Source organism: Urocampus carinirostris, chromosome 2, assembly GCF_059441175.1.
Source record: "Urocampus carinirostris isolate Australia breed hairy pipefish chromosome 2, RoL_Ucar_1.0, whole genome shotgun sequence".
NCBI lineage: Eukaryota > Metazoa > Chordata > Actinopteri > Syngnathiformes > Syngnathidae > Urocampus > Urocampus carinirostris.
The window spans coordinates 53,981,727-53,996,822 of NC_142350.1; the positions used below are offsets into that span (position 1 = coordinate 53,981,727).

The window sequence follows — 15,096 nt, forward strand, 5'->3', positions numbered from 1 at the left end:
GTGATTTCTGAAAAAAAGAAAATCATATTTGATAAATAACCACAGTTCACATACATTTTTAATTCACATTTTCAATTTATGCTAGAAATTAATATTGATCAAAATAATTCACCGTAATCCCGCTAGGTGGTGATAGGTACACACCTGTTGCTAAACATCATGATTGTCCTCACTTTAAAAGGACAGTGTGTAATATTTACCGTTAGATGTCGCTGTATTTTCATGCAACTGAAAACGAGCTCTTAAATAGCACAAGAGAGAATCTAAACTACGGAGACCCAAAGTGACCAAAACGCACCATTTTACAAAGTTTTAGCCCTGGCTTTTTGGTTACCCGTAGCAGCAAGATGGCAGAGGCTCATGTTCTGTAAAGTGATGCAAAGTTCTCGACCTATTAGTATTTTTAAAAGAAATGCAATTTTATTTGATAGTTAATGTTTTTTTTAGCTTAATATCGAAGTTAAATTGGGGGAGGGGTGGGGTGTTATACACTATGAGGAGCTAAATAATAGACTCTGTCCCTTTAAACAGGCTAAAGTCATTTGTAAAAAAATAAAAATGTACAAAAACATTTCAACTTTCATCACTTTTGCAGTTTTGTACATGTAAAGTAGGCTCGATCAAGATTCGGAAAGTGCAATATCGAAATGTTATTCATTTTTGCCAGCTAGAGTTTCAACCTGTATCTCCTTTTGTTACCCGAAAAACATGAATTATGATTCCAGGGAGTGATGTCAATTTTAAAAATCGCCTAAAATAAATTTATACATGAATGAATCATTTCATTTTTTTTGTCCCACCCTTACTAAAATACCCGTCTTGAGTCAGGATTTTTGTTGTTGTTGTTAAAAATAAATGAATTTTAAAAAGTATTTTTCTAAAGGGACAGTGTGTAAAGTTTAGTGCCTCTTGGTGGTACAAAAAAAACTTTCATTCAGTAAGAAAAAAAACTAATTAATTTGAAAACCGGGCAAAAAATAAATTATCATACCAATGCTACTTTTTTATAAAAATTTAAAGGTCGAGAAATTTGTCTTTCCTTTATATAGAGGAATCCCTACCAAGAAGTAGGTGCAATACTTTTCAGGTATCTTGCTGATATGCTGTGCCCTTGGTGCTGTTTTAACCTCATGTGGTCCCTTTTCAAGGTTTCTTCATTTTCCTTATGTTGAGTTTTTTGATTTTTTTCCTTGCCCTCATGTAGGTTTAAGATCAGGGGATTGGTGTCACAATAGTCTGTGGTTTGCAATAATCTGTGGTCTGTGCAGCCATTTGAGACTCCTTGTGATTAAGGGCGTCACAAATAAACATGATTTGGCGACTGGTTTTCGTTCGCATTGCCAATACAGTGCCATCTAGTGGTCAAATCGTGGTGGGTAGGCGTGGGGAAAAAAAGAGAAAAGCGGTGGTCAAACGCGTAAAGCGGTAGTGTTAGCAGGTATGTAAAGTGGGCATTTTTTCTGTATCAGAAATAGATTCAGAAATAATCATTTTTTCAGCTACAGTTTCAACTTTTAAGCCCATTTTGAACCTCAAAACTCCCATTGTTAATTTCTAACCTAACTTTTGACCTTCCTCCTCATCTGATTAGTGAACTTTTATTGTACAATTCAAAATGAATGTATCTGCATTGTGCGCAGTGGAGTGTGTATTTTGCCCACAAACCCAATCTGCTACAAACTCATTAGAATTTAAATGGAAGCAGACACGACGTTTGGATTTAAAATATTCCGGTTAAATTTAAAGTTATTTTTCTTCCATTTATTTCGTTTCTGTTCCGTTAGAAGGCGCTGATGAAAACAATCCAGTGTTTCGCTTCTCCCGGAAGTAAACAGCGTCATTCAAAATTTGCTTCTATTTAATGCCTGGCAGGCTTTATTCCTCCACAGACACACAATTTAATGCTGACACGTTATAAATCCAACAAAAATAAATATTTATACTTTGATATACATTGATTTGAATAGTTTCAATGAGGTGATATTGCATTTAAAACAATTTCAAGTGTCTGACAGACAAAGATGAGATGGCAAAAACTTTCCATGTATTTTGATGTTTCGCGGGAATTGTGAGTGACGCATGCGCGCTGGGTTGAACAGGACGCGCGCGAAGGTTCGCAGCGAAGAAAACTGACTTGGTGGCGTCCGCTTTCACAATTGTTACCATTTCCTAAATTAGGATTTACGACACTCGTTGGAATATAATGTGGAACCAGGGTGAGTGTGGATTGCGGCTTTAAGGTCGCGGTTAGGACACTTCAAATTCTGTTCTTGCCGTTTTAGAGAATTAGCCTAGCCAAACAGTCTGTAACGTGCGTATCTAGTGTAACCACTTTACATAGATAAGCACGAAAACACAATAATGGCAGACAAATCATCTCTTCTCTTGTGTGTTTATAGGAGGGTATAATGAGTCAAGTATGGCTGGTGGTTACACTCAGTCCCCAGGCGGCTTTGCGTCACCGTCCATGTCCCAAGGAGAAAAGAAACAGGTACGGGAGTTTGCAAAGAGGAAGGAAAGTTGCAGGAATTTGGTGCCTCGGCTTTCGAATTGAGTTTGTTCCACTTTTCTAATTTGGTCGGTTCCTGAATTATTTTTCCCCGTGAGAATTCACGCGAAACCCGGTAATCCGTTCGTTCAAATGCCTATTAATGGGACGTTATCAACCACATACATAATGGATGTGTTTTTCAGCAGATTTGCAAAAGAGCAGCTCTCAAACAGTACCAGAACACGTTACATAAGTTACAATGCAAGCATGTTATTGATTATTAATTCTTGAATAAATGTATTGAACCAAAGCGCCCAGCACTGAAAGTTTTCTGAATGTTGAATTTTGGTCTGATCTGTTTTAGACATGATCTGGCCCTAAAATAGACGTTTAAAATTGGGCTGTGTTTTGGCCTTTTCACCCTGGACCTAATTTTCTTCAAAATAGTTATTGCGTTAAGAGTCATTTTCCCTCTTAAGCGTCATCTTTTCAACAGATTCAAACAGACTTTATTCAACTTTCATTTTTCAACCTAATAGTTTTTTCTCAAAGGGATCTAAAGGCGATTCCGATGTCTCGCTGTGATTTATTTTCTGGGACCAGACCAAGTTTTCAGACCAGAAAGAGAAGCTATTCAGTTGTGGACGTTTATTACAAAGTTTCAAAATAAAGACAAATTTAGAACTAACTCCTGACCAATCGATGGAGGCTCTTTCTGGGGGGCATGCAAGAGTGTTTCGGTCCCTCTCTTATAGTGAAAAAGTTGGGGCGGCAGTGGCTCAGGAGGTAGAGCGCTCGTCTTGGGATCAAGAGATCGCAGTTCGAATCCGGGCTCCTCAGTGTCACATGTCGTAGTGTCCCTGGGTAAGACACTGAACCCCTAATGTCACCAATAAGCAGGTAAGCGCCTTACATGGCTGCACGGCCGCTATTGGTAAATGTGAAGCACATTGTAAAGCGCTTTGGGAAGTCTTGACTTAAAAAGCGCTATATAAATGCAGATCATTTCTTTACATGCCGCATTACAGGAACTCCGAATTCAGACCTCATTACTAAGCAAAAAATAGGAATTCCCCCTACAGGATTAGTACTGCACATTGCTGAGTCTTCAGGGTTGTGTGATAAGACCATTGCTGTGAAAGTACACTGATATGAAAGAATACGTCCAGCAAGTAAATACTTCACTCAAATATGTGGATAAATAGGAAGTACAACAACAATGAATAATGTGATTATCAAAGTAATGATGTGCTGATTAAATGGTACACTTAATATAGCTAGAAAACACATGTGATGTTGACTGCATTCTCAATGACCTATTTTCATAATCTAACAGAATCTAGTCGACTTTTTAACGTCTTTTCAGCCAAATTTTGCGACCTGAAAATGTTTCAAAACATTTGTTTGACTCAACATTCTTAGCACAGTACTACCAACAAATTGCATATAATATTTACAAGCCATCCTTAGTCATAGGAAAATATCCAGCTGAATCAACTTTTTAGAGGTTTTGATCATTTTGATATATACATTTTTCACTAAAAACGAATCAAGAGGGTTTTATTTTCTTTCAATTATTCTTGTGTTTCTCTTCCAATAACAATTTTTAAAACTTTAAGCCATGCCGCAGTACAGTAATAAAACTTAATGTTAATCGAAATACGTCTATTTGAAAAACATTGCAATTGAAAATGACTTGGATAACGAATAATTCAGATGTAAGATATAAATGAATACATTTACACTTAGTTGCGAAAGATTATAGATAAATCGAGCCTGTCGCCTCAAAGGAAATCAATTATTCAACAAAAAAAAATAAACATTGGCCTGACTTTCTTTTAAGCTCTGGTGTTTGGGTTCCATAGTCGTTGTCATGCTTATTGTGTGTTTTTGTGTGGAACACAGCGAACCAGAGCCTCGCAGATCATCCCTTGCACCGTATCGCAGCTGATGACCGCCACCCAGTCGGATGAAGTCTTCAAAGTTGGCGAGGTGGAGTTGTCACAGGTTAGGTGGTACCTTTAAACCTTGAGCACACACAAACTCGCATTGTGTTTAAAGGCTAAGAAGAAATTAAACTTGTACATGGTAAAACTCATTGGGATTGCCTATAACTATGCACAATCGTGATGCTGTAATGCCTTGCAGCCTCAGTTCGTTGCAGGTTGAAAATGTGCTGTGTTTTTTATGTTACCTAAAATGGATTGCACTTGTGCAGCCGTGATTCATTATCCCCAGTCCAGAATTGTTGCGACCTGGGACGACAGAACGCATATTTGTCTGGAAGTGTGCCGTTCAGGCCCATCAAAATTGAAATGCACAGTTGTGACCGTGATCCGTTATCTCTTTTCAATTATTTTGGAGAACAAGGGTTAGCGGAGCAGTTTTTTTCCAAGAGCCTTTTTTATTGTTTGGGCCTCAACAGCTTGCCATTGCGGCCCGCTTAAAATGAAATGCACTTGTGCAGCAGAGATCATACTCGGTTTCATATTGTTGCAAGCAGAGATCACCAGAAGACACTAATGTCAGGAGGTACACTGTTGTGGCTGTCATCCATTATCCCCAGTCGACTATCGCAGGGAGCAAGGGCCAGCAGAGCATCTTTTTTATCTGGTTTGGGCAGGTGAAACTTGACACTGTGGCTCTCCTAAAATTAATTACAATGTTTTGGGACAATGGATTTACCCCTGTCGACTATGGTTGAGATGGGGGACAAACCTTTATTGTCATTACACAGAGTGTGTATGGAATTCAAAGCTACCCTATTTAGTGTGTATAGACACATAGAATTTAAAGTAAAAGTAGTGCAATTACCAATTTATATATATAATTACATAAGACGGAACACAAAATCAAACCCAGTAGGCAGCAACTGAGATAGCAGCGATCGATGATAGATTATTCATAGATAATTGGTTATTTACAGTGCAGATAAAGTTGACATGATGTGACAAAGGAGTGCATTTCAGTTCAGTGCAAATTTGAATTTAGTATTGTGACAGCTTTAGGGAAGAAGCTGCCTCTGAGTCTATTCGTTCTGGCTCAAATCGATCAGTATCGCCTTGCAGAGGGTAGCAGGTTGAACAAATTGAAACCGGGGTGAGTCATGTCTTTATGATGTCTTTTGCTGTGTTCAGGCTTCTGGAATTGTAAATGTCGTTTAAGAAGGGCAGTGGGTTGCCAATGATCTTTTGTGCAGTATCTGTCACTCTCTGCAGTCTCCTCCTGTCTGCTACCGAGCAGCTTGACACAGCGTAGGTCAGCAGGCCTTCAATGGTGAAGCTGTAGAAGGTCACCAGCAGGCTTGTGCTAGGCTGTTCTTTTTTGATCACTTTCTGGAAATGTAGGTACTGCTGCGTCTTCTCGACCAAGGCTGTTGTGTTGGTTATTTCAGAATAAGTCCGCAGAGATATAGACCCCCAGGAATTTAAATGACTACACCCCCTCCACGCATTCGCCTTTGATGTCCAGGGGGGTCAGGGGCAGAGGTGTGTCTCTGGAAGTCCAGGATGAATTCCTTTGTCTTAGTGCTGTCAAAGTGAAACACTACCACATTTTAGTATGTTTTTCGAGCAATATTTATAAGCCTGTGTGAATTTGGGGTAAACCAATTCCTCAAGTCCCTTTCTGGATATGTCCCCTATATAATGATAATTCCTGTGAAAACTGAAAAGGTTCTTTGGCCTTGCAGGTGACGTTGGTCGGAGTCATTCGGAGTACGGACAAATCCATGACCAACATCCAGTACAAGGTGGACGATATGACCTGTGCCCCGATGGACGTGAAGCAGTGGGTCGACACGGAGGTAGTAAAAACCTCATTCAATTGTGGAACATTTGCGAAAATGCTTTTATAAACATTGAGTTGAAGAAAAGGGGCTGGCCTGAAAGTATGTCAGTAATATGTTGGGTTTAGCAGTTCATGTGTTCACATGTTAGAGCAGCAAACAGCAACTTTGGTTGTGGTTTGGTTCCAGGACATCAACGTGGACAACTCTGTGTTGCCACCTGGCACGTACGTCAAAGCATCAGGAAGCCTGCGCACCTTTCAGGTAATTTGATGGCTCTATTTGGAATAGGACTACCTGCAGATTGGCCATTGTGATTTTCGAGGAAATTGGCAAAAAAAATGACATGATCAGTGTCTTTAAATACAAGATCAATTCTTAAAATTTTCCTTTTTTTTTTTTTTTATGAAAATCAATCCATGGCCTAATACAAGGCAGATGTTTTAGTAGTTGACTGTGCCTATTTGACACTACTTCTGATAAGTTATAAATTGGTAATAATAACATATTTCATTTGGCAGTAATTTATTTAAAATTTTTGGGCCAATTAGTTTCCTTGAAATCCGTTTACACCAAGCACAAGAAGCATGATATCATATATATAATGTGCATCTAATTTGCCATTCCCCTACAATAAGGCTGGATTTTGCGCCAAAAAAGAACATTTTTGCCAAACTTGTTTGTTACGTGCCCCCCTTATTTTTGATTTATATCAGTACAAAACTTTGTTGCAGTTTTTTTCAGCTCAAACTTAAAGCTTTGTAAGTGACAAATGTTGAATACGTGCGACCACAATTAATGTCATTTTTTGACAACGTAAGGTATGAGCACAATACCAACATCAAATTTACAATGTATGTATTTAATGTCCTTCAAAGTCCGATTCAAAATCGGAAACACCAGAGTCATTTCCCTCATTGTGCTTTTCTGCGTTTATATCTTTCAGGACGAGTTTGTTTTTTCCATTCTAAAACATTTGTTTCTCGTACCATGACTAAAAATACTGTGATAATGAAACAAAATCTAATGCTTCTTCATATGTCAGCCATTTATAGAACTGGTGATCTAGTGGATAGAATTTGGTACTCTCACCGCCATGACCCAGGTTCGATTACTTTGCATCTGGGTTTCCGCGGATCCTTAGTCTTAGAAGGCGTAGAATTCATTTTTCAAAAAATGTCTTAGATTTAATTTTCGCAAGTCTTATAAATGTCAACATAGTATTGAGATTTGTATTTTTTTAACTAAACAGATTTAGTAAAAATTATCAAATGTCTTATTTAATAATTCACCAATTTACTTTTGGGGCAAGATTGCGTGACCACACTAACGGAACTATCAAAACGGTGATGTGGTTTCAGTCAGGCTTTTCAGAGCAGATGCTTTTCTTGGGTCTAACCACAATACACATAGCAACAGGGACAGAGATGTTTACTTTGGACCACGGGAAAGTGTACATTTCATGACAAGTGGAAATCTGACCATTTTTCGCCATGGCTAAAATCTGTGCCTGGTATTGTGTACGAGGCACGCTGTATTGTGTGTATTTGTGTTTGTTTTGTTTGTGTGGGTTTTTTTTGGGTGGGGGGCTTGTCTTATATTTAATTTCAAAAAGCATGAGTAAGTTTTTCATTTAACTTGCATAAGATATAGGAACCCTGGTTATACACAAATAAATCGTGCATACGTGTTTGCCCAGAACCACAGATCGATGGTGGCCTTTAGCGTCAAGCCCCTGGAGGACATGAACGAGATCACGTCACACATGCTGGAGGTGGTCCAGGCACACATGGCGCTCAGCAAGCCTCAGACCTCGGTGAGAAAACGCCACAAAAAGCACAGATTTCTGAAAAACTGCTCTTTAAAACAAAACAAAAAATAACATTTGTTAATCTTAGGATATGTCTCAAAACAAGGTTTGCAATTCAAAACTATTTCTAGCTCAGGGTTCGTACAGATCCTTGGATTCCTTGAAAATGCAACCACATTTCAAGTGTACATGATAGCATTGTTTGTTGCCATGTCAACGGGTAAATTACAAATTATTGAGTTATGCCGCAACATCGTCTTTCCGATCCAGGCTGTAATGGGCAGCTACACGTCGTCGGTGCCGCCGCGCAGCAACATGGACTCGGTCTACTCAGGTGCACGCGATATGGGCAACAACGGCCTGAGCAACACTCAGAACCAGGTAGGACCTCCAAAGTGAACAAAAAGAACCTCACTGATGTGACATGTTTTGACGTCCTACCTTAAAGGTGCTGAGTCTCATCAAAGCCTGCCCGGATCCACAAGGCATAGGGCTTCACGACTTGAAGACCAGACTGTCCAGTCTCAGTGTGTCGGCTATCAAGTAAGAGCAATGATCAAGTTTTAGGTTCTAGAATAGACATCATGTCGCTTAAGAGTGTATTTTTTGCAACAAGTCGTGAGTAACTACAGCTAATTTTTTTTTTTAAGTAACGTGACCAACACTGGTGTTATAGTAATAACATTATAAATGCATGTCAAAATACAAGACCTTCGCACTGAGTTACAAAAATAGTTCCAAGTTTCAAAAAGGTTAGTTATTTCTGTGTAAACACATTTAGTCACATTGGCGGTTACAAACGGCAAAACTTTAAAGCCTCAGAGTGTAACATTTGACCACTAGATGTCAATGTTGTCTAAAGTGAACGAAAACCAGTACCGCAGCAAGACGGCAGACAAACATGGCGGCCTTATGTATGGATTCAACTAGGGCCGCAACTAACGATTAATTTCATAATCGATTAATCGGTTTTCTTATTTCCCATATCTAAGTTTTGGACAGATGGACTCTAGTGCGCAAAATGAAATATTCTATGACATAAAACAATTTTTAAAAAGTTATACGTGTTTGTCAATTAACTTGATAAATTAAAAAAAAACTTGGAAATGTATGCTGTACACCCAAATATGTAAGATACTCTTTCCTATTACCTTAACCACAGATCGGATTACATTTGGACAGAACAAAAAAGAAAACAATTTGTGTAGATTTTTATCCACACAAAAAAGAAATAATCAAAAATTTAAATAAACCCACTTTTCAAAATTTTGTCAACAAATTTGTGTTTGGGGGTTAAATTTTGGAATATGATAAACATTGCCAATTTGAAAATGATATATGCTGAAAAATTTGCCTCAAGGGTCGAGTTAAACATGTCATTATTATTACGTTTCTTTTTCCTTTATCTATTTTACACTTATTTTCTGATTGTTTTTCTCTGTATTTCTGTCTGTTCCTTAGAAAATTGTTTAATGATAAAAAAGTCAAACACTACAAAGTTGAAACTTTCGTGTCAATTTTGTTTGTAAAGGATGCAATATTTTAAAAGTAATGTATAAAGAAATGTAACATTGCCTTTTTATAAAAACTGCCTTGGCGCCCTCTGCCAGACGAGAGCGGTACTACAATTCCCAGCGTCACAGCGAAATGTTGTACTCTGATTTGCATTGATTTAACATTCTTGGCGGCTCATAAATAACGTGATACAACGATTCGACGGCCTTATTAGTTGCAAACGATTTTAATCCTCGATTTTGTTGATACTTTGTTGCAGCACTAGATTCAACTAAGTAAATGAAATACACATTTTCATTCTGTTTTTTCAATTAGAATTAACATTCGTATGATAATTGTGTATTTCTGCTCTGTCAAATACATGTTATTATTTATTAATTCTCAATGAACGTTTTCTGTACCACTCGGAGGCACAATATGATACACACAGTCCGTTTAAAAAATAACCATTAGAATCTTAAATCAAGTCATATAAAAGAACATGATATTTTTTTCTGTATTGATAGTACTGTAGTCTCCATTCATGACATGGTTTCCTCTAAGTGTGACCCCCTAAAGCTACTTTATTGTATTAACGAATTACGTTTAAAAAATGTATGCGACCAGATAATTCTCACATTAGACTCATCAACGTGCATTTTACTTCCATAAAGTTTAACCAAACAGTTCTGCATGGGCTTAAACTGCAAAGCATAGGTTGGTTGAAAAAAATGATTTGAGTCATCCTTATCAAAACCGCACCAGAATTTGAATTTCAAGAAGCATCTAAGAAAAACATGTATAACTTTTTCCTCAATATCCTTAATTCTCATGTACACATTACTATTTTGCATATGTTCGATTTTTTTATTAGCTTTTGTTTACAAGAACAATTGTCATTCCACAGGCAAGTTGTGGAATTCTTGAGCAACGAAGGTCACATTTTCTCCACAATCGACGAAGACCACTACAAGTCCACAGATTGTGATGTTTAGTAGTTACTTCCTCTTTTCTCAATAATTCATTTTTTTCAAATTCGCCTGTATGTACCTATTCCTTTTTTAATTGAACAGTTTGTCACCTTTAAATAAACAGAATAGTTTTGTCCGCTGACTCTTGTCCTGTTTTTGTGATGTGTTACAATCCAAGTTTAATGATGTGTTCTACTGCCCCTAGTGGCCAAAGTGTGCACACCAGCACACCATTTGTTGAATTCATTATTTATGATGCAAATTTTACTCTTTAAATTATATTTTGTCAAGCGTTAATGATATCGGAGCTGCATCTCGAGTTGTCGGCGCTGTTCTCTTCTGCACCTCTATGCATTGGTTGTAACGTGCAGGCAGTGATAATTGGACTGGAACCCATTTAATGAAATCGACAAAAATACAAGCTCACAATTACAAAACACATTTTTTAAAGTGTTAGTTGAGTTGGGTTTCACACAAGGCTAAAAAGCTTGAACTCAAAAGACGTAGCTCTTGAGCTACATTAAGTTTAAATTGCTACCAGCCTTGAGTTAAAGCTCTTACTGAAATGTTATAGCTCTAAAGCTGTTTAAATTTAAAATTAAAGTCACGTGAGCATAGTTCAGAGGTGGCCAACCCGGTCCTCAAGAGCCGCATATCCTGCATGATTTTGGAGTTTCTCTTCTCTAATATAGGTGATTCTAATCACCTGGATCATAATAAACCTGGTGCTTTTTCAAAAATGTTCATGGAAAATATGGTTTCTGTACGACAAACATGACTCAAACAACCATCCCAACTATTCTATGCACAGTTTATCCTCAGTAGGGTTGCGGGGGTGCTCCCAGTCATGAATTTAAGCTTTAACTCAAACGTTATACCTCAAATGTACTTTAACTTAAAGCTACTTTCAGTCTTTAGTTGTAGCTCCAAAGCTACTTTTTCAGATTCAGATATACTTTATTGTCAGTCTTGTACACATGTATACAGAACGAAATGTCGATACATCTGACCCGCACAGTTTCCTTGAATGTACAGATATATATATATATGTGTAGTATTGAGTTGGAGTATTGAAATACTAAATAATATACTAAATAATTATAGCTATGAGTACTATACAGTAGTGAAAAGAGTGCAAGAGGAGCAGCTGAACAGATGTGCAAAATGGGCAGTCAGGTAAACAAGTCACTATACAATAACAATGGTGTATGGTAGTGCAGAGGAGAACAGATGTGCAAAGGAGTGGCTAGGTACAAAAGAACTGCCAGTAGTGCAAGGACAAAAAAAAACATTAGCAGCTACTTGTAGATAGAGCGGCTTTCGATCTCGAATTAGTTTTAAACCAAAATTTATAGCTCTATAGATACTGTACTTTAACCCGTAGTTACAGTTGCTTTCAGCCTAGAGTTGAATATTTAACTCAAAAGTTATAACTTTAAAGATGCTTTAACCCAGGGGTTGGGAACCTATGGCTCGCGAGCCATATATGGCTCTTTCTATGAGTATCTGTGGCTCAGAGACCAATTTGATTGCATGCAAAATTTTTCCATCTTGTTCAAAACCGGGATTGTCTATCCTATTCAGGTACATGTACAGCCAAACCGAAGCCAAATGTATGAGAAACACTTCGCAGTATATATAGGGCACGTTTTTCACTACAATTTACAGTCAAGGTGTCACACAAAAAAAGGGGGAAAAAAACTCGTTTTGGCTGTACAACGCTAAAGAATCCTTTATTTAAAAGTTCACTATATAATCTGTGTTCAGTGTTCAGATACTTTATGATGAATCCACAGAACTGTAACTACGCCAAAACACCGGAAGAGAACTTAGTCATTTGATTGGGTGAGTGGGAGGGATGGGTGGAGCTATGCAAAAAGTACAAGCATTCCCTCCCATCTCTCGCCAAAGGTAAGTACATAAGGCTCCCTATTCTCAGAATGTGTTGATGTTTTTACAAAATAAATGCTTGCATCTGGTTTTGAAACCAATATGTATGAAAAAAAGGGTCAAAAGGAGTTTAACCGATCTTGAGTCATTGCAAGAAAGAGACAAGTTTAAAGTGGTCTGTTTGTTGAATTTGGGACAGGGGCTCTGGCATTATTCTCTTTTCATAATTTTTATCAAATCATCAAAAATAAATGTGCTGAAGACTAAGCTTTTGTCTGGGGCGCGGGTTTAGCAATTTAGTAAATTTGTCTCATAATATATGGCGTGGCTCTTTCCCAAAATAAAATCAATATTTTTTGCTTTTATGGCTCTTTGAGTCAAAAAGGTTCCCGACCCCTGCTTTAACCTGTAGTTAGAGTTGCTTTTAGTTATTGCTCTGTAGCTGCTTTTAGTCATGAGTTAAAGCTATAACTAAAATGTTAAAGCTCTAAAGCTACTTTAACTTGAAGTTAGATCTGCTTCCAGTCTTGATCTAACTCTTAAGACCCGAGCTTCTTGTCAGTTATGTAATTACGTTCACAAATTTTGACGCCAGGCAAGACTCGAAGCCCACTGGCCTCAGTTTTGACCAGTTCCTCCAACATACTGTACAGTCGCGCCTGGGACGATAGCAAACCTGACAAAGCAACACAACCTTGGCAATTTTTCACATTCTGTGAACTTGGAACAGCATTTATGGCCACTTACTAAGAGTGAGCATGATATGATTTGATTGCCATAGATATCGGACTACAGAGCACACCTGACTAAAAGCTGCATATGCAAATTTAAGAAACTCAACTTTGTTTCTTTGCAAGCCACACCAGATTTTTAGCAACAGGTTTAAACAGCCGTTAAAATGAACTATATCACATTCATTTCTTCCATTAAAAAAAAAATCATCTGGGAAATGTCTAGCACAGAAAAGTAACACATTGTGCCGCAATTAAGACACTTGTTTGCGGATTGTGTCTGCAGCTGTCAATCTCAACTACAGCAGAAGTCAGTAATAATTACATTGAATTGACTATTGTCATTGTTATCAACGTTGCAAAATATTGCATGTAACGAGTTTAGACATGGCAATTCAAAGGTAAACATGTAATAGACTTAGTAGAATCAGGATTAACAGGAAAACATATACAACATAGTACTTAGAGGCTGGCCTAAGTTATCATAGTGCAAAGAAAACAAATAGTGCATCTTAAAATTAGTTCAAAGAAAGTTAGTAATAACATTTTTTTCAGCAACAAAAAAACAAGTCGTAAGATATACTTTTTTACCATTGTATGGGCTTGTTTTTGTAAGAGATGGCCCTGGGAAAAAAGCTGTCTCTGAGCCTGTTAATGTTTTAAAGGACCCGTAAGGCCTACAAAAGACAAACGGTCATACGCATGAGTGCAACAAAATTATACAGAAATACTTGGTAATATTTTAACAAGTAGTGTCAGCTGATTGGATAATTTAGCGTTCTCCATCCGGGCACCGGTGCTGTGGAATGCTCTTCCCCCTGAGATTCGATCTGCAACCTCAGTGGAAATGTTTAAATCTAAACTTAAAACTCACTTCTACTCCATTGCATACGAATAACCTACTCCTCTTGTCGGTTGAAAATAGTTTGTGTAATATAGTGTAACAATCTGTGAAGCCCTTTGAGACTCTTCGTGATTTAGGGCTATACAAATAAAAATGACTTGACTTGACTTGACTTGACTAATTGTCGAGCATATTTTCCCTATCGAGACAAAATCTGTCACGTCGTACTGTCAGCCCGATAGTTATCGTGTACCGCTTCTTAGTAAATAGTGATGGCATTTATAATGTATTTTTTATGTAAAGTAGCAATCCTTGGTCTCTTCTCCATCACTTTGTTATGTGCGCAAGGGATGGGAAAGCTTAAGATCAAGTGTACGAGCTGTTGTGATTGTATGCGCTTCTGAATTTTAGCCAGTACACTACATTGAGTTTGGTTTTGAAAATGTTTTTGTCGTACTCTAGTGTATATGTTAATTCCAATTCAATTAATATTGACTGCTCCGCTAGTTGGTTGAGATTGGCAACTGCGGACAGAAACCCTCTGCTGATTCTGAAGATATCGCGATCTCACTCCATAGGGGCACTCTAAATCTCAATCATATATTCATGTCCGAGACCAGTTACCTGATGAGGCATTTAGCTATCGAAGGGAGTCATAGTTGCTTGTGCTGTTTACCCGTGCTTTATTGAATTTCTTCACTTTGACATTCAGAGCAGTTGGCAGAAATCGTGATGCTTTGTTTTAATCAAACAGTTGGATTCCCAGATCCGCGCCAGCAAGGGTGGACCAACAGAGAAACTGTCTGACTACAAAAAGGCCACAGATGCTTAAAATACTTAACAGTTAACTCTATTTAATCCAAATGTATCGTGTTGAGTATTGGGTTAACACCTTTGTAGTTTATGGGTAGCTCGAATGTTTCCAAGGTGTTGACCTCCTCACAACAAACAGACAAGCAATCTTTAATATATTCACAGTTGAGAAGCATAACTCATTCCCAGAAATCTTTTAAACAGAACCATTGAATAATAAAAAACAAAAAAAACAAGGAGAAGCGACTAAGGAGCAAATTGTTTT

At 37.7% G+C, this 15,096-nt stretch overlaps 1 protein-coding gene across 1 annotated transcript; it reads left to right on the forward strand.

Moving 5' to 3' along the window:
• The first annotated feature begins 2,047 nt into the window (after positions 1-2,047).
• On the forward strand, positions 2,048-10,695 carry rpa2 (replication protein A2). The gene is made up of 9 exons (XM_088328051.1): positions 2,048-2,216; positions 2,400-2,491; positions 4,397-4,498; positions 6,183-6,296; positions 6,468-6,542; positions 7,978-8,094; positions 8,359-8,469; positions 8,537-8,631; positions 10,490-10,695. Exons 1-9 carry the CDS (start codon positions 2,204-2,206, stop codon positions 10,575-10,577), a joined length of 807 nt encoding a protein of 268 aa, XP_088184177.1. The 5' UTR covers positions 2,048-2,203; the 3' UTR covers positions 10,578-10,695.
• The last annotated feature ends 4,401 nt before the right edge of the window (positions 10,696-15,096 follow it).

Excerpts from the sequence above, each read along its gene's own strand:
- rpa2 (XM_088328051.1), top strand. Across the intron at positions 6,543-7,977 it reads GAAGCCTGCGCACCTTTCAG|AACCACAGATCGATGGTGGC; the intron begins GTAATTTGATGG and ends GTGTTTGCCCAG. Across the intron at positions 8,470-8,536 it reads TGAGCAACACTCAGAACCAG|GTGCTGAGTCTCATCAAAGC; the intron begins GTAGGACCTCCA and ends CCTACCTTAAAG.